We start from the raw sequence: 17,719 nt of genomic DNA, 5'->3' as shown, positions 1-17,719 counted from the left end.
GCACAAGGATGATAAAAGGAATGGAGGACCTGTCATATAAGAAGAGGCTGAGAAAACTGGGTTTGTTCAGTTTTGAGAAAAGAAGGCTTCAGGGAGACCTTATTACCATGTTCCAGTAACTAAAGGGTGGCTACGAAGAAGATGGAGATTCCTATTTTACATTGAGTCACAGGGAAAAGACAAGGGGTAATGGGCACAAGTTGCTCCTGGGGAGAATCCAATTGGAAACAAAAGGTAATTTTTTCACCATGAGGACAGTTAAACATTGGAGTAGTTTCCCAAGGGAAGTGGTGAATTCCCCCACATTGGACAGTTTTAAGTCTCAGCTTGGCAGGGTGCTGAGCCATCTCATATAAGCTATAGTGTTACCTAGAAAGGTTGGACCAGATGATCCTTGAGGTCCCTTCCTACCCATAATTCTATGATTCTATGATCCACTTCCATGAAAAGCAACATTAAGCCTTTTGTATTTCTCAGTTTATTGCGCCCAGCATGAAAATGTCTGGCTAAAATGGAATGTAAAATGGAAGAGACAGTGCCCTTGACTTGGTAACAGCAAAAGTCTAGTTGCTAAAATACCACATAAGATTTACTTATTTAAACCCTATCTACAGAAATACTTGTGTAATCTGCAAAAAAATATAAAAAAAATAAAAACTATCATAGTATCATCAGTGAACTAATAAATAGTTTTTGCAAGACAGATGGAACAGCTGTGAATCAAATCCAAATCTAGCCTTTATGACAGGTTCATCATTCAACTGTTTTAAGCTAAATTATCATAGAATGGGTTGGGTTGGGTTGGGAGGGACCTTAAAAATCATCTAGTTCCAAGCTGCCTGTCAAGGTCAGTGACACCTCCCACTAGACCAGGTTGCTCAAGGTCCCATCCAACCTGGCCTTGAACACAGGACGAGGGCATCCACAACTCTGGGCAACCTGTTCCAGTGTCTCACCACTCTCACACTGAAGAATTTCTTCCTAATGTCTAACCTAAATCCACCCTCTTCCACTTGAAAGCCATTTCCCCTTGTCCTATCACCACATGCCCTTGTAAAAAGTCCCTCCCCAGCTTTACTGCAGGCCCCCTCCAGCCACTGGAAGGCTGCTATAAGGTCTCCCCGGAGCCGTCTCTTCTTCAGGCTGAACAGCCCCAGTTCTTTCAGCCTGTCTTCATAGGAGAGGTGCTCCAGCCCCCTGGTTATCTTTGTGGCTCTCCTCTGGACTTTCTCCAGGATTTCCCTGTCCTTCCAGTGTTGGGGGCTCCAGACTTGGACACAGTACTCCAAGTGGGGTCTCAAGAGAGCAGACTAGAGGAGCAGAATCACCTCCCCTGACCTGCTGGCCATGCTTCTTTTGATGCAGCCCAGGATACATTTGGCTTTCTGGGCTGCAAGCACACACTGACAGCTCATGTTGAGCTTCTCATCAACCAACACCCCCTTGTCCTTTTCCTTTGTTCTCAGAAAGCCTAGGGCGGACTTAAGAATTCTGCTTATAGCTTAACAGCAGGCTTATTTTCAGTTGTTTAGAAGTCTTAATCAATTAATAAACTGCTGCACACTGAGGCTAGAAAAGGGAATTTTACTGTTTAATCCCAGTATAATTTTAAAAGGCAGCTGTGCTTCCCTAAAGCAAAAACTTCCACAAGTAACAACAAGAACCGCAAAAATTTCAGTAAAAGCAATCACAGGTATTTTGTGGACAAAATAACCATCAACATTAAGACTGAGGAAGACAAGATATGAAGTGATGTCTAAACAGAATACTATCCACTCTTTCTAAGTGTTTATGCTTTGTTCAATTTGTTCAAATACTAGCACTGCTTCAGTGCTGACTTATTCCATGACACTTAGCAAGCACGTATAATAGAAAAATATTGTATAATTACATTACACAACTCTAATCTAAACCAAGATGATTTTATAATTTCTAAGTAATTTTAAAAAACTTTTTGAAACAGTCTTCTAACTCCACTTGCAATTAACCCCTTTCAGAAACATGTTAACATGAAAGTCACCTGCCCTGAGTAGTACAGAAGAAAAAAATCTGCTTTTGCAAAAGCCTGTGCTGAGACTATGATCGGCCTGATCCTTCTCGAAGACTCCCAACATTGGCAACCTAGTTCAATTAACTTGCCTTAAAAGCAAGGATCTAATAAGGCACATATATTTGTAATTTTCTGGTCTAGTCCATGGCTAAGGAATACAGCTCTAAATCAGGCAGAAGTAGCAGTGACACTTGACAGATTATATTACTTGCCTAATTTATGCTTTATATCCTTCTCTTTCACCCTCAGCAAGTTTGCAGATGACACTAAGTTGAGTGAGAGAGTCAACCTGCTTGAGGGTAGAGAGGTTCTGCTGAGGGATCTGGACAGGTTTGAATGATTGGCTGAGGCCAATTGCTTGAGTTTCAATAAGGCCAAGTGTCAGGTCCTGCACTTCAGCCACAACAACCCCCAGCAGCGCTACAGGCTTGGGGAGGAGTGGCTGGAGAGCTGCCCAGCAGAGAGAGACCTGGGGATGCTGATTGACAGCCAGCTGAACAGGAGTCAGCAGTGTGCCCAGGTGGCCAAGAGGGCAAATGGCATCCTGGCTTGTATCAGGAACAGTGTGACCAGTAGGACCAAAGAGGTGATCCTACCCCTGGTGAGGTGATCGGCCTTGGTGAGGCTGCACCTTCAGCACTGTGTGCAGTTTTGGGCACCACAGTATAAAAAGGACACCGAGGTGCTGGAGAGGGTGCAGAGAAGGGCAAGTGAGCTGATTAGGAGTCTGGAGAACAGGTCTTATGAGGACAGGCTGGGGCAGCTGGGGCTGTTCAGCCTGGAGAAGAGAAGGCTGAGGGGAGACCTCATTGCTCTCTACAACTGAGAGGAGGCTGTGGTGTGGTGGGTGTTGGCCTCTTTTCCCTGGTGACCAGCAATAGGACAAGAGGAAATGGTATCAAGCTGTGCCAGGGGAGGTTCAGATCAGATATTAGGAAAAAATTCTTCACAGAAAGAGTGGTGAGGCATTGGAACAGGCTGCTCAGGGAGGTGTTAAAAAAATGGGTAGACGTGGTGTTTCAGGAGATGGTTTAGGGGTTAGGGGTTGTAAGGCAGATGGCTGGACTTGATGATCTTGATCTTTTCCAACCTTGATGATTCGATGATTCTATGATTTTATGGTTCAAACTGAACAAAGAAAACCCAATTATCCAAGCAGTCTAGGTTCATGACTTTGGGAAAAGATGATCTGGAGCCAAAATTCAAATATCCTGAATAATTTCTAATGACAGCATGAAAAACTGTTTGAAGTGCAGCAGGTAGCAAGGATAAAAACATTGTGTCAGTGTTGCCACTTTCTGAAGATACTCTGCAAGTATTTTGCAGTATCATTGAAGCATGGAACTTATACATATTCAGGCCTATATACACCTACAGGTAATATATTTACACAACTTATAAAAAAACTTATAAAACTTCAAAACCTACCTGGTAAAATTTAAATGGTAAAATGCATTAATGCAATGCAATTATACTATATTAAAAAAAGCTCACACACAGACAGAAGATGCCGTATTGCCATGAGAACTTTCTCCTGCAACAAGCCTTTCTCTGTTTAAATATTTAATCCTGAAGTTCAACTGAAGACTCGTTGTTTGTCATTTAAATTTAAATTTCTTGTCAAATTCAATTCTAACTTCCACAATTCACTTTGCCTTATCTTAGAATACCATGGTTTACGTTTGATGAGACAGTACAAGACATAACATCTCAATATATGCTCCTCTTGACTACAGGACATTACTGATTATCAGCATCTGGTTTATTCTGTACTAAATTCTGAATGCACTATAAATGTCCTGTGGGTAACACTAGGATTTAATATATCTCTTCACAAGAGACTGTGGCCACTAAAATCATACTTCAGACAAAATTATAACCTGCCTTCAAAAATAACTACTGTGTTAAATTTGGCATAAAGAAAGCAGTGACAACTGGGAATCTAAGTCCAGGTTTCCAGATGCCTTTTTCTCCTTTAAACAGTTTGTGATTTTTCTTTCTCTCTTCCCCCACCTTCCCTTCCAGAAAAAAAATAAAATGGAAAAAACCACATTAAAGACTCTTTCTGACTGCCTGAAATTAGAAGGGTTGTCTTTGTTTAATTGCTTTCTGAAGATATTTTGGGACCTAACCTCCTTTAACTTTGGCCATGTCAAATTCAAGTCTCTTGTCTAAGCTCATCATTAGTTTCCTTTGTGTACACCATGGAAAGAAAGTAGTACCTCTAGAGGGTGATTTGTGTCTGTTATATCAGATACTTATTTTCAGATGGATCCCTCAGGGGTGCTAGCTGTCTTTGCTGACTATAATGGAGTGTAGAGTTAGATGAGGTATATTCAACCTGGAAAAATCAGTAACCTCGTACCATGTGACATTTTTATCCCTGGATTAAACACTTATGTTTTCAAACAATTCATTGTGCCTATATAACAGATAATCCTACAGAGAGTCAATTAGTATCTTTAATGCAGATGTTTAATATGCTTCATCAGCACACATGAGAGCCTATGGTGATGTAATTTCTAGACTTTTAATGCTGGAGTGTACAAATATTTGCATTAAGATATGCAACAATGTACACAGTCTCCTCAGTTTATTAGAAATAGTTGTCCCTTCCCTATCTGAACACCACTTCAAAACCCCGAGGCAGAGAACAAAAGACATTTTTGTTTCCTCTTAATCAAACTTCAAATCAGAAAAGCATGAATACTGTGTGCAAATGATACCGCTTTGATGTTGAGATAGAAGTCTTAACCACACTCAGGAGGAGTCTAGAGGTTTTCTGGCAAGAAGTTCTACCTCTAAGCTCACACTGCAAAGAAAGTTTGCTTTGCTAGCATCTGACAGTGAAACATGAGTCTGTTTAACACAGCATGAATATAGCTGCATAGTGAGAGATTATATGCAACGAGAAAATTTCTGACAAATGGCTCTCTTCTGCAAAGAACAGAGAACTGATCTTTGCAGAACACATCTTTGGTAATGAGGTATGCCAAGCATGCTGTACCAGTATTAATCTTACTATAAAAGCCAGTAAAGTGCCACAGTTCAACAGCAGGATAATGAAAAGAATCCTTCACTGTGTCCAGGCTCTGAGCAGGTGGAAGTAAGTTGTTACATTTCCTTGCTATCTAGCCAGAAATTGGGAAGGTGTCTGCCAAAATTCACTGTTTCCCATTCTCCTGAGATCTTTCAGTTCCAAAAGTCACAGCTACACCACATGACTCTTATTCATGTATTTTCTTCCCATGAAATCAAGAAGCAGTAGAGGGGTGATGTATTGACTCAAATCCAAGCCTGGGAGGAGAGAGGTACTCCTGGGCCCTGCAGTTTAAAGGCAGTCAGTAAGTTTCATCCCATCAGCAAATTAAGTTACTGCCCCCCTGGCCAAATGTTCAACCCATACTGTTCCGACATCCATAGTAAGAAAACACCTAAACAAACAAGCTCAAAATAAAATGTGGCTAATGGAGACATTACAGTAACTCCTTTCACCAGAAGCATAGTGGTTAATGCAGCCACTTGGAACATTGGTTGGATCTGATCTTTCATTACAGAATAATTAAAGTCTCCCTGGTCAAAAAAAGAATGAGCATGAATTAATGACAAAATTATAAGGGTACTCACTAGAAAGAATGGACAGATGTGTAATAGCTTCTGCCCTGTTGACTACTCAATATAAAGTACTTAAATATTCAGTAGTATTTAAATATTCAGTAGTTTTGGGGTTAGTCAGCAAAAATCCTTCTCCTAGATGAGCATTTCCATTACTGTGCAACAGGGTCACTCCTATACTTTGGTCCAGTGAGTAATTATATCCAAATGAAGCAAAGCAGAAACTTCAGCAAGATGCAACAAATAAGCTACAACACCAGGAAATTTGGAAACCTGATATTCAGAAGTAAAAGAAAAAATCTTCAAGATAATCAGGCAAATAATACATCTAAACCCACAGCCTTGTCTCTAACACTCTGTCTGAACACTTCATTTAACCAAATGTAGGCACTGTTACTTCTGACCATAATCTGTAAATAGTCAGCTTATGCATCCAACTCCAGAAGAGGACTTATGATCATGACTTCAGATCTCAGAAAGGTGTCCCCATGCCTAATTTTCTTGCAGCAATGTGATCTAGGTCACAATGGCTTTTGCACTGGTTTGTCCTATTAACCTGCTCCCTAAGCAGTGTGTTGGCTTTTGTGTACTCCAAAGTGCTCACATTTCAGCTCTCAGACAAGAAAACAGAATCACAGAATGGTTTGGATTTAAAGGTCATCTAGTCCAACCTCCCCTGAGATGAGCAGGGACATCTTCAACTAGATCAGCTTGCTCAGAGCCCCATACAACCTGCCATGGAATGTTTCCAGGGAGGGAGTCATCTACCGCCTCTCAGAGCAACCTGTTCCAGTGTTTTACTGCCATCATTGTAAAAAATTTCTTCCCAGTCTCTACTCTAAATCCACCATTTACCATTACCCCTTGTCCTACTGCAGCAGTTCCTGCTAAAAAGTTTGTCCATATCTTTCTTATAGACTTCCCTTAATACTGAAAAGCCACAATAAGATCTCCCTGCAGCCTTTTCTTCTCCAGGCTGAACAACCCCAACTCTCTCAACCCTTCTGTACAGGAGAAGTGTTCCAACCCTCTAATAATTTATGTGGTCCTGTCTTGTGGTGAGGACTCCAGAGATGGACGCAGTGCTCTGGGTGGGTATCACCAGAGTGGAGTATAATGGCAAAACCACCTCCCTCAACCACTTGGCCACTTTCTTTTGATGCAGGCCAGGATATGGCTGCCTTTCTGGGCTGTAAGTGCACATTGCTGGCTGATATCCAGCTTTTCATCCACCAGTACTCCCAGCCCTTCTCCATAGAGCTGCTCTGTTTCCCTTCATCCCCCAGACTGTACTGATACCAAGTACTGCCCCAACCCAGGTGTAGGACCTTGCTCTTTGTCTTGTTGAACCTCAGGAGGTTCACATGGGCCCACATCGCAAGCTTGTGCATGTCCCTCTGGACAGCATCCCATTCCTCAGGCCTGCAAACCACACCACATAGCTTGATGTCATCTGCAAACTTGCTGAGGGTACACTCGATCCCACTGCCTATGTCATATATGAAGACACTAAACAATACTGGTCCTAATATTGACCCCTGAGGGACACCACTTATCCCCTATCTCCATCTGGACATTGAGCCATTAACCACTACCCTCTGGATGTGACCTTTCCTAAAATTCAGAATCCTGACTGTACTACGGATCTATATCCCTCAGGACTGTGAAGTCTACCAGTGCATACACCTAGAAGAAGATCTGCTTCTAGTTGTTGTGGTAACCCTTCGAATTCTTTACCATCTGGAGGTAAAAATACTTTTTTAAGACTTAATCTAATGAAATTTGCAAAAATGTCACAAATTCCAAAGTGCTGAAAGACAGCAAAAAGCAGCACTGCCACCCAAAATCTTTTTTAGGACAAGAAAGGTAAGTCATACAGCCATCCAAGCAGAGCAAAATCTTTGCTAAATGCTAGACTGAAATTTAATTTGGATGAAAACAGGAGAATAGCAGAAACACTTTTTACAAGAGTTGCCCCATGGCAAAACCTGTCTTGCTATCCAGAGCTAAAAAATAAACATTGGAGACAAGATTACTTGAAAAGGGAATGGCATAGATTATGAAACTAATTCTCATCTGGAGTACCATGGGTTTTGTTTCATTATTTCACACAGTTCACTACTCTGTATTTCTTTAAAAAAATTATTAACATCCTGCCCCCTCCAAAGAGGCACAGATGACATGTGACTCAGTGGAGGTTCTATAAAGGATGATGGGCCTGGGAGAAGCTTCCAGCTACCTCTGCAGCCCTCCTCACTAGCAAACCCTTGCCACGTAAATGCAATATAGGCAGGAAATGTTTAAAAGTGATTTTCACAACAGTTGGGTCTGTCTGAAAAAATACAGAGAATTAGAAAGTCCAAAGACTCAGAAACCACTCTCTCTTTGCAGCCTTAGATAAGCTAAATGTCTTAAGTTCACCAAATTTTCAGCTAACCTGGGTGTTATGAAGATACAAAACGCTATCTAAGTGGAAAGCAGGTCTATAAATATTAAAATGTAATAATTAAAAATAAGCCTTTCCTTCAATTATATAACTAAAATCTAGTTATTAAAAAGAAACACTGATATGGAATTAAAGCTGGATAATTAATTCAATTTATTAATAAAATTAGAGTGACTGTCAGAAATTATCTTATTTTTATTTTTTATATATATACATATAAGATTTATTCAAACTTATACCTTGCTGCTAGGGAAAGAACAAAATTTGAAATAAAATAATTCTAATTTAAAGTCATCTAAAGTTTAAAAGATTTTTAAGGAGTTGTTTTCCATCTCAAAAAGATATTGCTAGTAATAGCATACACTTTTACATTAGAAATTATCTAGTTCATAAAGTCAGTATTTAGTTAAACAAATGCATGAATATTACTTTAGAATTACTGAACAAAAACTTCTAAGGAGCAATACTACACACTCTAGCTAAACATATATCAAATACATTTCACGTTTCACAAACTCTCCCCCAGTAAAAAACCAAGAGCATAAGGAGGTGATGGAATCCTCCAAGAACTGAGCTGCCACGTCATGGCTTTCAGATTTTTATAAAGAATATTAAAATAACCTAGCAGATCTCATTAAAAAAGTCAATTGATTAGTTTGAACGATGAAGCTACGTCCAGAAGAAGTACACCCTAGATTCCCTGTTGTGATCACTATGTTCTCCTTCTCATTACTGGTTCTGTTACGCAAAAAGCCAGCAAGCAAGAACTTCCACTCTGAGCTGAAAATGGAACTGCAGACACCTCGCTGGCAGGAGGCATCATACAGCCACTCTAGCTTTGCTTACCATCTGTCGAGCAGCCGCTGGTGCCATCGCTGGAACAGTAACGCATTTCAATCCTTTGCCTCCCCACCTCTAGCAGATTTGGGTCAGGCAAGCGCGCTTTGCAGGTGTATCGGAAACGCTGCTCGTAGTGGCCGCCGTTGTCTGAAATATTGACTGGGGTCCAAGGCGTCCAAGGAGTTGTCTTTTTTAACTCTGGACAGGCATTGGTGTTACAAGGCTGATATTCCTGAAAGAAAATGGTCCTAATTAATATAATAATTCAATACAACTTTAAAAAAACCTCACAAACCCTCAAAACTGACAAAACTCTAACCAATAAAAAAAGCCTCTGATATTTTTTCCTGTGCTTCCAAGATCAGTGATCATCAATAAACTCTTAAATCCAATCTCAATCTGAAAATGTGGTTTTTGGTTTTTTTTTTCTGCTTCTAGGCAAGCAAAGTATCATACTGCTAAAAGCAATAATATACCAGTACAAATTAGATCTTTTACATCCATAAGAATGGTAAACTGAACACTCTATGTACCATGATTCAGTGCATGATTTGTAAATTAATAGCTAAATATGTTAAAGCTTTTAATTAAGTAGAATGCTTATAAACTGCAAGTAGAAGACATGAATAAACAAATAATTATTTGGTAAAGCCAGCGGCATATGAAGAAGTGAGCCAATGTCCATTTTATATATTGCTTATGTATTGCATGAGGACAATGGACAAAACATGGTTTCTGTTATGGAATCTGGTCCCCTGAGGTGCATGTTACCCATAGCTCCAGTATAGCTACACCTACCATCAAAACCAAATTCCCTGTGAATTGATATGTGCCAAAGGGAACAGGTTACACCTAAGAAACAAATGCAGAATTGCCAATATTCTCAAGCATTGCCCCAATGATCTCAAGATCTGTAGGTCCTGCTCATTCGATTCCCAAAGCACAATATGCTTGATCTCATGCAAATGCTTTGTAAACTACATAGATGAAATTAAACAACCATTACATATCTGAATTAATTAAACTGACAAATTCATAAAGATGAAAATAAATTAGCATCAGTGGGAGTTTTAAATCATCTCTCTACCTCTGACCTCTTAGAGAGACACACAGAGGAGGCTAGCTTCTCAAAAGGATCCTACTGAGTTTGCAATGCCACTAAATACTACAAAATATGGACACAAGAGAAATAACGGTTTATTCACATAGTACAACCTCCTCCTTCCATAATCCCTACCCCAGCTGATACCGCCATGTTCCAACAAGCAATAGATTTCCTGCTCCTCTCTTTCCCATGGTGATAATAGCCTTTTACTCTCACACTTTCTTCACTCCACTACCTCTTCTCTCAGATGTTCTAATTTATTAATAAATCCAGCTAGGCTGAGAGTAGTTGCTCAACTTATATTTTGGTTTTCAGGCTGTGCAGCTCTTTCAGATATAAAAGCAATCTCTTTGTCTGAAAGCTTTCCTAATTATTCCATTTATTAGACTTGGAAAAATAATTATTCTTCAGAAATCCCTGCCCCAGTAACACATCCATACACTCGAGAACCCAGCACTTTGTTCATGACTCTCACATTCTGAGGCTAGATGGGCTTGTGGCAAATTTTCTGATTTCATCATTTTGTGGTACTTCAAGCGAGAAAGAGCTCTTAGCCCAAAGACTCCAGCTGGACCACTCCTGTTCAATCCTCAAGGCTGTGCAAAGTCCCTTCCCACTTTAAAATCTGATGATCACTAGTACGGTCACCACACAAGTCACACTCAGGGACCACCTATGAAAGACAATCTGTTCAGAGCACAGAGGACTGGATCAACCTTTCCAGGATCTGAGTTCCAGCCTTGACTTGTTTCTGAATCAGAAGACAGCAAAGAACAAGAAAACTACCAGGCCCTGTTTACAACAGGGGAAGTAATTTTCTCATGACTTCTCTAGGCAACTATTTAAATCATGTATGTTTTAGATTGAGGACAGTACATGTACGACTGGTCTCCTCACAGCACATGAACTGTCAAAAGGAAATAATAAAATTAAGAGGTCCCAGCAACAGCCAGAACCACCCCACCTGCTATCCCAACTGGCTGTTCACTTCCAACGCGTAGGCCTCTCCAGCAGCTGGATTACAGCACATCTTTTACCAAGAGCACTTTCTAGTTTTCCCTCGTTTTTTTCAAAGGTATCTAGCACTGACAAGTCTATTACCTCCCTGCATCAGCTGTTCCACTATTGAGTAATCCCCAAAGCTAACAATTGCAAGTTGATTCAAGCCTGCATCTTCCTCCTAATTTAATTTCCAGTCACTGAATTTTGCTGTGCCTTTATCAACCATACTAAAAGTGTTCCGTATCTCATACCTACAAACAAATTATTTCATGCCCAATACATACATAATGACAAACTAAGCTGAACTTCTTAAAGCTACATAGGATTTAAAACCTGATCTTAGGTCCTGTGCGTCCTTATGTCTTCCTTTTGTCTCGTTTTCTTATTTTCCTGAAGAATGGACACTAAAATTTGACTTAGCACTGTAGAAGCGTTCTTATCAATACAGCATGCAGAGTTCATCATGACCCCGTTCCACTTGACAGTCTGACTTTAATACATACATTATTGTATTAGTGCTTTTTTCTTCCACAACATTGCACAAAGAGCTTAAGTAGACCCAATTATCTCTGATAACCTGTCTTTCTCTACATCGCAGCATTACAACTACATATAGTTTCCTATCCACAAAAGAAGCTACTGTTTGGCAATAATAAAATTTCTTCTGCAATTATCTAGCATATTATTTACTACTTCAACAATGTCTGTCATGGTCAAGTTTTACTGAAGAGGTCTTATATCACTGTCTAGACTGTTGATAAAAATGTTAAGTGATATTGACCCAAGAACTGATGCCAGGCAGACCCTGCTAGACATATCCTAATAATTTATTTCTGTCCATTAACATAACATTTTTCAGTTTGTCGGTGAGTCAGCTTTTAATCCATTTAACATCTGCCATATATTTCAATTTTCCAAATCAAAGTATTTTCTGTTGCAGAGGCAAATGTCTTGGAAAAATTCAGTAACAGTTTGGGAGAAGTGCTGTATCACTTTTGAACATCTTGAAACACAAGCTCTTTTCTAGTAGCACATAAGCAGGAATAATTCAATCAATATAGTATGTACTAAAATTTTTGCTTCAATACAGTTACAATGGCCTTAAAGTTTCAGTTCCTTATTTGCTCTTGATTTTTTAATTAGTACTTTTCAAAAAGAAAAACTGCTAGAAATGCGAGGTCTGTCTTTCTGGATATGCAGTAGACAAATGAGGGTCATGAATAGCAGAATGTCTGAGATATGCAATAAACCTTTTGTCCAGTAAAACTAAGCAATAGAGGAATGTAGCAATGTATTGAAAGCTGCTTTGCTAATACACGTCTGAGACGAACACATCAACTTATTTATTTCTAGAAAGACAGACTGGCAGTAATCAGTGTGCTTTGAGATGTGTAGTCCCATCATACACCCTAACAGAGAGCATACTCGTATGTTGGTTGCTACATGAGTCAGAAAAGAAAGCTGTCCCTTAAGTCTGGAAACTAAACAGCCCTCCTTCTGCCAAAAAAAAAAAGAAGTCAAGCATATCTATAGAGACCAGCTGTTAGTTTTTCCTTTCTTCTGACCAGTGCATAGCTTCTCCCAGGGGAAGACAAAACGGGAAATAAGGGCAAAAGACTTCAAGGTTGGAAATAAGAACTAGAATAGGTTTAATGGAACAGGGAAGGGATAGTAACAAGTAAAAAAGTAATGAGAAATATACAAATAAATAAATAAGCAAACAGGCAACCCCCAATTTCGATAGTCACTGATATGAGTCCACAGGACCTTCATGTCAGAACTGACACGGGAAAAAGGGCCAGGTCTCTTCTCAGCAATGCATGAAGTTGGGCTCTGCAAAGCACGTGGTGAGCTGAAGACAGAGAGCCAGGAGCTTCCATCCCACATGTCTGCCAGTAGAGCTAGAGGAGCCAAGGGGCAACTTTCCCACCCTTTTGGTGTTTCATAGGTATGGCAGAAAATGGGAGGGAATACTGAGGTCATCTGACCCTTCTCTGTTCTGCCCCCTGGACCTCCTCAGGGTCCTAAGTAACACCTTCTGTGTCCCCTGGGCTTGGCCATCAGAAGTCATCGTATCAACGCAACAAAATTAGTTTCTTCTTCCTCCTCAAACCAAAACATATGCCTGTCTACTCAGCCACTGGACAATACCCATGAAAGGCTAAGAACGGCAAGTGAAACCAAAGTACATTTAGATTGTCCGGAAAATATTTACAGCAGGAAATAATTTCTCTTTGAGAAAAGTTATAGGAATACCGTAACAATGGATGACTCCATGAAGTTCTGGCACTAATAATGATCTGGTAGAGCCTGCTGGCTTCTCTCACAACAGTGAAGTGTTGAACTGCTCTATCAACTACCGCCTCAGCTACACAGAGGAATCTAAAATTGCAACAGGCTTGATGAAAGCTTTGATGTGATGTGACACTATGAAACTCCATTATAAGCAGAACAATCATCTTGCTCTGAATGGTCTCAGATGTGGAAGTAAGTAAAGAAAGGGAGAGAAAAGGCACCATTCAGATCACACATGGGTATATTTAGTGCTGCTAGCATGAAGACACAGTCTGATTAGAAGAATTTGTCAGGGACCAGGAATATGGAAACTGCTATCTGTGCCTGGGTTATTCTCCTCACCTTGTCCAACACTTGAACAATTTACTCAAGTGGGATTTCAGGAATACAGCCCTCTCCAAACTAATTTGACCAGCTAGAATCATGGATACAATAATAAAGCGATCACACAGTGGAATAACAGTCTCCAATGAAACACTGAGGTCTCATCTCAGCAAAACAGTGGTAAGAATGAAACACAAAAGCAGGGAAGCATTCTGCTTCAATAGGGCTGTTGAAAGGAACCAAGAGTGGCTGTCAAACTCCACCTCATGTGCTGCATGTGGATTGAAGGAAGAGATGGAGAGGAGCTCTCCTTGCAGGAGCCTCTAGATACCCACTGAGAAAAACTGCAGGGGGTCATGTGATGGGTTTAAGTAAATTAGTTCTTAGAGTACACTTATGTGCTTATAACAATAGTTATTTGAGGCCATTTTGAGACTCCAAATATGTAATTGCAATAGTTCAAACTTAACCACATTTTCCAAGTTATCTTTGTAAGTTATTCTAAAAGTTGTGTACTAATTCACCACATTGTTCCTCTAAGTTTTGAGTGGATTTAGTTGGTAGAGCTTGTTAAATTTATGCTTGGCTATGCCTGACAAGGATACAATAAGACCTTTAAATACTAAATTTCAGGAGACAGCTCAACAGTTAGTTGGGAGTTTTACACAAAATACACAAATAAATACAGACACCACAACATACATGTCTATGAATAAATTAAAATTTAAAAAAATCACAAAGCATACTGGTGAGAAAAGGCATTGTAAATTAAAAACATAATTTGGAATGATAGATCATGTAACAAGCTACCTTGCTTCTAGCTTTAAATAGTATTCCCTAGTATTTGTGTAAAATGAAAAAATAATATTGTCATACTTTGTACCAAGATATACTTAAAATGATTTGGTTGTCTAAATTTAGAAAATAATAACTAAAATGTTATTTCTGAAACAACCTGTTTCAAACCGGCAAAGACTAATGTAGCCTACACAATGTAGAACAAAATGGTACTGTTTTCTCATGGAGAACATGAAACAAACTGATTGTTTTTACTCCTGCGTAGCCACTTCAGTCAAATTCCTGAAAATTTTGAGAATCTCTGAGATTTTCACTCTAAGTTTTATTTTAATTAACCAAACAGCATAATAGTCTGATACTTCCTAAGGAAATTAGTCTAAAATCTTATCCACATTTGAACTACCATTTTTAATAAAAACACAATTGAGATAGAGAGTTCTATTCCCATTTATATTATATATTTAAATTATGGAGGGATTTTTCCTAACAAACTTGTATTTCTTTGATGTATATAGTATGTCTATGTTGAATGTACTTCTTTTGTTCTTATTTGTGTTTTTCTTTCCCATCTGTTAGCATCTGTGAGAGACAACAGGCAGATATATCAACACTAAGAGTCCATTTAAATATTTTCAGCCCAACAGTTCTGCTTTTAAGATATTGTATTAGTCCTCGAAAGTTCTTTTGGAATCAATGATCAGTCTATTGATTTTAAAATACTTATACATTTTTGGGTTTTTTTTCCATTGTGCTAAACTTCCCTTTGCCTGGCCAAAAATATTTAATTTTTTTCAGATATTAAGACATCAATGCAAAATATTATCTCTGATTCATAAATTGCATGGTGTAGTATGTAACCTGGGGCTAGACAGCGCCGTAAGATATAAGAATCTGAGTCTCAGTTATCTTCTAAACTTTCAGTTTGCTACAACAATTTGCAGTTAAAGGAAAGGAGGATAGATCTCACATGCAACCAAAAAAAAGTCCAAAATGAATGTAACAGTGTTATAAAACTTGAAAGAAAAACATTTACCATTTATAGGCGGCCTTCTTTTCACATCAAAACGTGAGTTTCCTGAATGACTAATAAACCCTCTCCCTCTCAAAAAAACCAAAAGATAGATAACATTTATTTTGCAGTGGTTGAAAAACATATTCAGGAAAATTACTAACTGAACTTGAAAAAATAAATGAGTCATTTATTTTCATTACAGAAATGTAAAGTCTTATCCATTTAGAAAAGCATTTTCAAACTGAAACAAACAAAAGACAAGTCTCTGATCATGTTTCTATTTATTTCCACAATTAAAAAAGCTAGGTTCTCCAACCAAATACCATCAGATATATCTTACTTTGTTGTCACTGTTCCACTACAATACTATTTCAAAAGCATGACCTGAAAGAACACCAAACTCCATGAAGTTAAAGTCATCAAGCCCAACTTCTTCTACACTGTACATTTCACAGCTACATGGGAAAAACAAACCCCAAGATATTTCTAAGATCCCCATTGTATTTTAATCAAGCAAAGGCACATCTATATTCAGGTTTATAGGCAGTATTTTAGCTTCAGTTGACATCAATAGGAGTAGTTCTATTGATTCCAGTGGAACCAGGACTTCAGAGACTATTGCTGAGTGCAGATGTACTCCTGTAGTGCTGTCAAGTAAGGGTTGGTAGATTGTGTTCATAATGGGGTTTTAAAAATATTTTTGATGGATGAAGAGAGGAAATCATTTTACCCTATGCAAAAGGAACAGGTTTCTTCTGAAGGGAATGGATTTTTATTTTGGCTGCAAATATACTGACTGAGTACGACCTTTTGTTTCAATTTGGTGTATTTTAAACAAAACAACTAGAAAAAATGTCATTGGTGTAAAGGGGAACTTAAAAGGAATTAAAGGCTGGAACTTGAATCTTTTTCCCTGGAGGAGTTCAGGCCCTGTTGGGCACATCATCAGAATGGGACAGTTCAGTACTCGAATCCTTCTTAAATTCAACATCATAGATTTTATTTAGATAAGAAAAGTTTCTCCTTTCATCATCTTTTCATAAAACCATACCAGGATGCTAAGGCAGGAATGGGTCCCAAACTATAGTCACTATGGGAACTTGGAATCTAAAATGGCAAAAAAAAAAAATAATAATAATCCCATTTTCAGTTATTGTATGTTCCTAATACTGAAGAAGAACTCAAAACCAGTCAAAGAATTGACTAGTGGAATTTATGGTTAGTTTTCAAACTAAGAATGAAGTACACTTAAAATGTAATGTGTTTTGGGGAAACGGATCTGAATTTTGCTCACAGATGTCTTTTCTGGCACTTGCCTGTATGTCCAATATCTATTCAGAATTCAGTGTCTGGAATAGGCTGAAACTGGAGACTTCATGTTTATTTTTACTGGACATTCATCTCACTTTCATGGACATGTTTCAAGTCCACAAGGGAAATGAATATTCAGTCATGTCACCAAGCTCCTTTTTGAATATGGATTTACTTTGAGTTCTGGACTTCTCTGACTAAGTCTACCATAGATCTTATTTTGATGAACAATATGTTCTACACTTTTCCCACAATGACATAAGCCTCCTCTAAATTACTTTGTTCCTTCTACTCTTGGGGCACTGAAGATATTAAATGCATTGTTAACAGTTAGGAAACAAGTGATGCTTCTAAAAATGCATGGCCTAAACAGAAAATTCTTCCTCTTGTTCCTCCTCTCCTTTTACTCTACCCATGGTCTATGAAACATCTCACAAAACGGTCAAGCTGTGCAGTGTGGTCTGAAAGGCTATCCAGCTGCATGCAAGAACAGAGCAAACAGGTTTCTCCTGACTTAGGGATTTTTTTGGTACCAAATCTTTTTTTCATGATTTTTACCACATTCATGTAAAAATGTGCTTTTCTGCATTTGTGTACACTACAAAGTGTCACACTTAAGGCACTAAGCAGGAGTCAAAGATACCTTATTGTCAGTACTCAACATTTATAAATAATAGTCCAGGTCCTCAAAATCATTCTATTGGCTTAAAAGAGCCCTGCGCAGAGGGAGGGAGTCCATCTAGTAAAGGAAACTGATTAAGTTGCTTATGCAATATCGTTACTAAGAGTGTGCCCTATCCTTCTGCCAAAAATTACTGTTTTGCAGGTAAGTTGCTTTTTAGGTGTTCCAGGCTCATAGTCAGGAATCTTATTGCAAATCCCCCCCCTTTTGTGTGGTTTTGCATGTGGCATTATGATCCA

General features: G+C 38.8%; 1 protein-coding gene across 10 annotated transcripts in view; it reads right to left on the bottom strand.

The window, feature by feature from the left end:
- SEMA5A (semaphorin 5A) overlaps nucleotides 1-17,719 on the bottom strand; it is a 327,683-nt gene that overhangs the window by 29,262 nt on the left and 280,702 nt on the right. For all 10 annotated transcript variants that reach the window (XM_051611951.1, XM_051611950.1, XM_051611954.1 and 7 more), the window contains one exon: nucleotides 8,958-9,183. In XM_051611951.1, coding sequence (XP_051467911.1) covers nucleotides 8,958-9,183 — 226 coding nt within the window. The remainder of the gene's footprint in view (nucleotides 1-8,957; nucleotides 9,184-17,719) is intronic.

The sequence above is a fragment of the Apus apus genome, chromosome 2, assembly GCF_020740795.1.
Source record: "Apus apus isolate bApuApu2 chromosome 2, bApuApu2.pri.cur, whole genome shotgun sequence".
NCBI lineage: Eukaryota > Metazoa > Chordata > Aves > Apodiformes > Apodidae > Apus > Apus apus.
This window is presented reverse-complemented; position numbering and strand designations above follow the sequence as displayed.